Genomic DNA, 7,659 nt, shown 5'->3' with positions numbered 1-7,659 from the left:
AGGACAGGGCACTGCTACTTCTGGCGCTTTCAATGAGGGCAAAACAGCGGGGTCCTCCTCCGAAGTGTCCTGTAGGGTAGGCACCAGTCCCTCCAAGCGCAGTGACTTGCGCGCCTTAAATCCGCTTGGTAAAACAACCTATAGGGGGCCTGGGATGGCGGCAAGGTCCCCTCCTCGACCCCAGAGAGTCCCCCCTCCTCCCTGCGAGTCCTCTGTGTGTTCCCTATCCTCAACCGGGAACAAAACGGGGGCCGGCAAGCCGGGACCCTGGACCGGCTTGGGCCACAGGGGGACAGCGTAGGCGGACCCAAAGGTGCCCGGGTCAACCCGGACCGAAACGATCTCTTGTGCCGGCGGCAGAGGAGATATCCCCTGACTGGTCTCCCCTGAGCGTGGCCAACGATCTCCAGCTGGGGAACTGCAGCCGCTTGCGGTGCGATCCGCTTGGCAGCGCGTGCCGCTGCTTATTGCTCCTTAGAGAGCTTTTTGATTTTCTTGGCCTTGGGGGGCTGAGATTTGGGCGCGGGGGAGGTAGCCGCAGCCCACTCAGCGCGGCACGCCGCCAGTGCCACTGAGTCCTCGGAGAGGGAGGGAGAGGACTCACTCTCATCGTGCGACATCTGGGCTTCCATAGGCCCCAACAACCGCCGCAAATGCAGAGAAGATTGCGAACGGAGCGCTAGGACAGTTCACTCCTCAGAAACCTAACTATTCCCCAACAAGCAAGGAACAACAGAAGGAGCACAGGAGCGAAGCGAAGAAGCACCTGCTTGGAGCAAGACAGGGCGATCGACTGAGGAGGCGAGGGGGTTGTCCCTCCCTTCTGCTGACAAGATCTTTCCTGATTGGCCCCGTCTTGGAGCAGTAGGTGGTGACAACCCATGTTGCTCGGATACAATCCTCGTCTGAGGGAGAATTCCAGAGAATTCCACAAGTTGATTATGCGTTGTGTGAAAAAATCTGCCACAAGATGTGATGACAGCTAACAACCTGGATGGCATAAAGAGGAGTTAGGATAACTTTATGGAGGAGAGGTCTATCATCGGCTACTAGTTGGAGGGCTATAGGCCACCTCCAGCCTCAAAGGCAGGATGCCTCTGAGTACCAGTTGCAGGGGAGTAACAGCAAGAGGGAGGGCGTGCCATCAACTCCTGCCTGTAGGCTTCCAGCGGCATCTGGTGGGCCACTGTGTGAAACAGAATGCTGGACTAGATGGGCCTTTGGCCTGATCCAGCAGTGCTGTTCTTATGTTCTTATGACAGGAAACAGAGGGTAGGTATAAATGGAGAGTTTTCACAATGGAGGGAAGTCAGAATTGGGGCCCCGCAAGGATCTGTACTGGGACCGGTGCTTTTTAATTTATTCATAAATGATCCAGAAGTTGGGGTAAGCAGCGAGGTGGCAAAATTTGCAGATGTGCGGCAGATGTGGAAAAGGCCAATTCCATGCGAGGGACAATAAGGAAAGGGATTGAAAATAAAGCTGCTAATATTATAATAAAACTATGGTGTGGCCACACTTGGGAGGACTGAGTAAAATTCTGATCACCATATCTTAAGAAGGACATTGTAGAACTGGGAAAGAGGGCAACCAAGAAGTTCAGGGCCTAGAGCACCTTCCTTATGAGGCAAGGCTACAACACCTGGGGCTTTTTAGTTTAGAAAAAAAGATGACTGCGTGAAGACACGACAGAGGTCTAAAAAATCATGCATGGTGTGGAAAAAGTGTATAGAGAGAAATTGTTCTCCCTCTCCCATAACACTAGAACCAGGGGTCATCCCAAGAAATTGATTGCCAAGAATTTTAGAACCAGCAAACAGAAGTACTTTTTCACACAACGCATACTTAACTTGTGGAATTCTCTGCCACAAGAGGCGGTGACAGCCAACAACCTGGATGGCTTTAAGAGGCATTTGGATAATTTAATGCAGAGGTCTTTCAATGACTACTACTCTGAGGGCTATGGCTCACCTCCAGCCTCAAAGGCAGGATGCCGCTGAAAACCAGTTACAGGGGAGTAACAGCAGGAGAGAGGGCATGCCCTCAACTTCTGCCAGTGGGCTGCTAGGAGCATCTGGTGGGCCACTGTGTGAAACAGTATGCTGAACTAGATGGGCCATGGGCCTGATCCAGCAGGGCTGTTCTTATATTCTTAAATTAGGGAATGTCTCCAACCAAAGCTCTTCCCACACGGCAGGCATTTATATGGGAACACTAGTATGAAGCTTTTGATGAGAAGTCAGGTTTCTGTTGTGTCTGAAGCCCTTTCCACATTCCAAGCAAATATATGGTTTCTCTCCTGTGTGAATCCTTTGATGTAAAGTCAGGCTTACTCTAAGAAAGAAGCTCTTTCCGCACTCCAAGCACCTATATGGTTTCTCCCCTGTGTGAACCATCTGGTGTGAAGTGAGATATGTCTCTCCCGTGTGAATCCTTTGGTGTGAAATCAGGCCTGATCTATAACTGAAGCTCTTTCCACACTCCAAGCATGTATATGGTTTCTCAGCTGTGTGAATCCTTTGGTGTGTAGTGAGATATCCAATCTGAATGAAACCCTTACCACACTGCAAACATTTATATGGTTTCTCTCCCATGTGAATCCTTTGGTGTGAAATCAGGCTTGATCTATAACTGAAGCTCTTTCCACATTCCAAGCATGTATAAGGTTTTTCTCCTGTGTGAATTCTCTGGTGTGTAGTCAGGCCTGAGCTCTGATGGAAGCTCTTTCCACACTCCAAGCATGTATATGGTTTCTCTCCTGTGTGAATCCTTTGATGTACAGTGAGATCTGTACTTTTACTGAAGGCCTTTCCACACTCCAAGCATGTATATGGTTTCTCTCCTGTGTGAATCCTTTGATGTACAGTGAGATCTGTACTTTTACTGAAGCCCTTTCCACACTCCAAGCATGTATATGATTTCTCTCTTGTGTGAATCCTTTGGTGTGAAGTGAGGGAGTCAGATCGATGGAAGCTCTTTCCACACTCCAAGCATGTATATGGTTTCTCTCCCCTGTGAATCCTTTGATGTGTATTGAGGTGTGAACTCACACTGAAGCTCTTTCCACATTCCAAGCATGTATAAGGTTTTTCTCCTGTGTGAATTCTCTGGTGTGTAGTCAGGCCTGAGCTCTGATGGAAGCTCTTTCCACACTCCAAGCATGTATATGGTTTCTCTCCTGTGTGAATCCTTTGATGTACAGTGAGATCTGTACTTTTACTGAAGCCCTTTCCACACTCCAAGCATGTATATGGTTTCTCTCCTGTGTGAATCCTTTGATGTACAGTGAGATCTGTATTTTTACTGAAGCCCTTTCCACACTCCAAGCATGTATATGATTTCTCTCTTGTGTGAATCCTTTGGTGTGAAGTGAGGGAGTCAGATCGATGGAAGCTCTTTCCACACTCCAAACATGTATATGGTTTCTCTCCCCTGTGAATCCTTTGATGTGTATTGAGGTGTGAACTCACACTGAAGCTCTTTCCACATTCCAAGCATGTATAAGGTTTTTTTCCTGTGTGAATTCTCTGGTGTGTAGTCAGGTTTGTGCTGCGACTGAAGCTCCTTCCACACTCCAAGCATGTATATGGTTTCTCTCCACTGTGAATCCTTTGATGTGTGTTGAGGTGTGAACTCACACTAAAGCTCTTTCCACATTCTAAGCATGTATAAGGTTTTTCTCCTGTGTGAATTCTCTGGTGTGTAGTCAGGCTTGTGCTGTGACTGAAGCTCTTTCCACACTCCAAGCATGTATATGGTTTTTCTCCTGTGTGAATTCTCTGGTGTCTAGTCAGGCTTGTGCTGTGACTGAAGCTCTTTCCACACTCCAAGCATCTATATGGTTTTTCTCCTGTGTGAATCCTTTGGTGTGAAGTCAGGCTTGTGCTGTGACTGAAGCTCTTTCCACACTCCAAGCATCTATATGGTTTCTCTCCTGTGTGAATCCTTTGGTGTGAAGTCAGGTCTGTGCTGCGACTGAAGCTCTTTCCACACTCCAAGCATCTATATCGTTTCTCTCCTGTGTGAATCACTTGGTGTGAAGTGAGATGTGCACTTTGACTGAAGCTTTTCCCACATTCCAAGCATTTGTATGGTTTCTCCTCTGTATGTATATTCTCATGAGGTTGACGATTGGATTCAGAACTGAAGCTCCTCCTGTAGAAAGGGCAAAGAGTCTTCTCTACTACGTTCTCCTTTCCCCCCAGTATTGTGACTGTATGCAATTGATCATGAGGAGAAGCAGGAGATCCATTCCTCCTCTTCTGTTTGACCTGAATTTTTATTCTTTGCTGTTCCCTCTGTGTTCTTCCAGCACTTCCCAACAATACTCTGTGGCAGTTTCCCTCATTCTCAATATCCCAACTGGCACCTGCTGGAATGAAGAGAGGAAACTGATCAGGTATGAGACAGTCAAGAGGCGTCAGGTCCATGAATAAGCCCCGGTTACATGTCGTCTTGATGGGAGAAGGACCCAGACAGACTGGTCTGTATTCCCCAGGCATGGGTGGAGGCAGCCCAGGGCCAGCCCTGGGATTTTGGGTGCCCTGGGTGGAGTATGATTTGGCACCCTCCAACTCAGGATAGAGAAAAACGAGATATCTAGCTTGAAGAAGTATTTACTTTGAAATCTACATGAACACTATAAAGAGAAAAACAAGCAGTTTAGAATGGACCTTTACACATATCTAAATAAGAATAACCTAACATCTATCTAAAATAAATAAAAACAACCATTTTAATAGATCTTTAAATAACAATAAAGAACAACTTTGTTGTTGCAACTTGCTACACTGATTTCTGAGCAATCTTCTGGGCTAGGAAGCACGGCTCTGAGTAAGGCAGAGGGGAAGGTCTCCCAATGGCTGCTACAGCATGCCACAGCAACAATCAGACTTTGTCCCACCCAACTGAAATGAACACTGTAAATTTCAAGGAGCATTGACAATGTGGAGGGGAAGTGCAGCAGGAAAACTTATCCTTGGACCTGTCCAGGGCCTCCACAGCTCCTGGGCCCCCTCAAATCCTCTTTAGTCTGCCCCAGGTGGTGTGACCGCCTAGCAGACCATGATGATGCTTAATTTGCAGGGGAGGGGGCCCTCCAAAGGTCGAGGCTCCAAAATTACCTAGGTGCAACCTCTGAGGAGTAGCAACGCCCAGCAGAGCCCATCGATGGCCACTGAGGAAGTCACTGGAGGAGTGCAAAAAGTGACCAAGAGCAAACTTTCTAGTCCATGCAGTAGTGGATGAGCTACGGAGTGAGCCGATGAGTGAGTGGATGAGCCAATGGAAACATAAGCGATCTCATAAACCTGCTTCACTTTGGAAAGTATGCAAAACATGACATAGTTGAAAGTTTCAGATCTAAAACCATGTAACCTAAGCAGCTGTTCCTGCCACCAGATTGAGAATCCATTTACCTCGTACCAGGCTGGAAAATTTATTTTGGCTGGCCTGCCCAAAGTCACACCATGAGTTTCACTGTTGTAGGGTGGGTGGGATTTGAACCTGGATCTTCTGGGTTGCTTTTGAACTCTGACTACTATACCACACTGGCTCTCTGGCCTGTACGTGGATCGAAACCATGAACTTGGCATTATTCCCACTACACTTCCCCAGCTGAGTGAACCAGCCTCACACACTCTCTCCCTTCTACTCTCCCCTTTAAAAGGTTCACTGAAAGTATGTTTGATTAAACAAACAACATAAAAATCCTGCAAAGACATGAGAATAGAAAGGGAACATCGAAAGAGGTAAAGGGGGGGGGGGAGAAACAGTATTATTTATTCTGCACATTTAAAAGACATTATATCAAATGGCGGGGTGGGGGGATATCTTACTCAGAGAATCCAGATTTCTAAAATTCTCCTCCATGACTTCCTTGTGCAGGGCTCTTTGGTCTGGATCCAGCACAGCCCACTCCTCCTCCGTGAAACCAACGGCCACCTCTTCAAAAGTCACCAGACCCTGAAAAGAGAAGAAAAGTGTTTCTTGCTCTCAGATCACATGATTCTTTCCCTTCTAAGCACAATCCAAAAGGGTCCTTAAGGTGAGGTAAGGTGAGAAGGGTATCAGTTAGAGAACATGCTCCCTTGCAGAGTTGTTATTTTTATATACCACTGTTTAACAAAAAGAGTCAAAGTGGTATAAATAGCAAAAGAAATGGGGGGCAGGGGATGGTTCCTTGTCCCAGAAGAGCTCAAAGACTTGCAAAAAAGACGGAAGTCTAGATACCAGCACCAGCTACAGCAAAAGACATTATCCTGGGATGAAGTACCCTCGCTCTCCCCCTGGGATGAAGGACCCTCGCTCTCCCCCTGCTAACTACCTGACAGTCAAACTCTTCCAAAGCTGCCTCCTTGCCCAGTTGGCAAGTTTCATGCCTTCAAGAGCGGCCACAACTTTCCTAGCAGGCAGCTTTGACAGAAGCCAAAAGGAAAGAGATTCCTTCAGGTCTAGCAGGATGTGCCAGGAACTGTCCGTCCCACATTCTCCTCCCCCAATGTTCCTTCCCCTACCTGTTCTAGTCCTATTGAAGATTCGTCACCTCCAACAGACAGAAGAGGTGGCTGAGGATGCACTGGCAGTGTCATTTCACCACCTGCAAAGGACACAAATGTGATGGGAATGAAATATAAATAAGTTTCCCCCCCCAAAAATGCATACTGGCTCTGTGCACAGTTCAAAATGCCGGTTTGGATGCATCAAGTCTACAACTCCTGTAATTAAACAGATTTTTAGCCTACTTAGGAGATCACTTGGCATTCCATGTATGTGTCCGTGTGTCTGTCCCCCCCCCCATCAACTCTGCAATGCCTGGACCAATATGAACCAAATTGGGTTCAGCCATAGGGACGGTTGTAGTGTGTGACACACAGGGACACCTCAGTGGTGTGGTTTGTGATGATGTCATCCACCCAAGTTCAAAACAGCATGCACATGAACATTTAAGGCACAACTGGGTTAACCTGTGAAGCACCTAACCGATTTGAACCAAATTTGAACACATTGAGGTGCAAATGGGAACTGATTTGGCCCAAACTGGGTACAGTTGTAGGGACACATAGGGACACCTCAAACGCATAGTTTGTGATGATTTCATCCACCCCAATTCAAGCTTTTAAAATTTACTTATTTAAAATATTTCTATACTGCCCAAAACTTGCATCTCTAGGCGGTTTACAATTAAAATCATTTAAAACATCAAATCAATTAACAATTAAAATCATTTAAATCATTAAAAACCCAGGATTAAAATTATTTAAAACTATAAATCTAATTAAAAGCCTGGGTGAATAAATGTGTCTTCGTGCCTTTTTAAAAGTGGCCAGAGATGGGGAGGCTCTGATTTCAACAGGGAGCCCCTTCCAAAGTCCAGGAGCAGCAAGGGAGAAGGCCCGTTCCCGAGTAGCCGCCAGACAAGTCTCTCCATTTGACCTTCACAGGAGGTGGGGCTCATGGCCGAGAAGAAGTTCTTTTAAATGCTCAGAGTGGAGGCATGAACGTTTCTCGCAAGTGGGCTAACATGTGGACAGCCTAACCAAATGAATTTGGACCTCATTTAGTCCAGTTCTAGGGATAATACATTGTACACTACCCAGAGCCTCTGGATGGGGCGGTTTATAAATGAAATGAAAGGAAATGAAATAAAGGAAAGTAGGC

General features: G+C 46.8%; 1 protein-coding gene across 8 annotated transcripts in view; it reads right to left on the bottom strand.

The window, feature by feature from the left end:
• Positions 1–824: 824 nt before the first annotated feature.
• The window catches only part of LOC128347429 (zinc finger protein 420-like), a 35,865-nt gene continuing 29,030 nt past the window's right edge, over positions 825–7,659 (bottom strand). For 6 of the 8 annotated variants that reach the window (XM_053302073.1, XM_053302071.1, XM_053302068.1 and 3 more), the window contains exons 4-6: positions 6,516–6,598; positions 5,838–5,964; positions 825–4,372 (exon numbers count right to left, since the gene is read on the bottom strand). In XM_053302073.1, the coding sequence (XP_053158048.1) occupies positions 2,202–4,372; positions 5,838–5,964; positions 6,516–6,598 (2,381 nt within the window). In that variant the 3' untranslated portion in view covers positions 825–2,201. The remainder of the gene's footprint in view (positions 4,373–5,837; positions 5,965–6,515; positions 6,599–7,659) is intronic. The other 2 variants (XM_053302074.1, XM_053302075.1) reach the window with 2 other exon arrangements.

This window comes from Hemicordylus capensis, chromosome 2 (genome assembly GCF_027244095.1).
Source record: "Hemicordylus capensis ecotype Gifberg chromosome 2, rHemCap1.1.pri, whole genome shotgun sequence".
NCBI classification, from domain to species: Eukaryota; Metazoa; Chordata; class Lepidosauria; order Squamata; family Cordylidae; genus Hemicordylus; species Hemicordylus capensis.
Note: the sequence above shows the minus strand (reverse complement) of the source record. Positions and strands in the feature narration are given on the sequence as shown.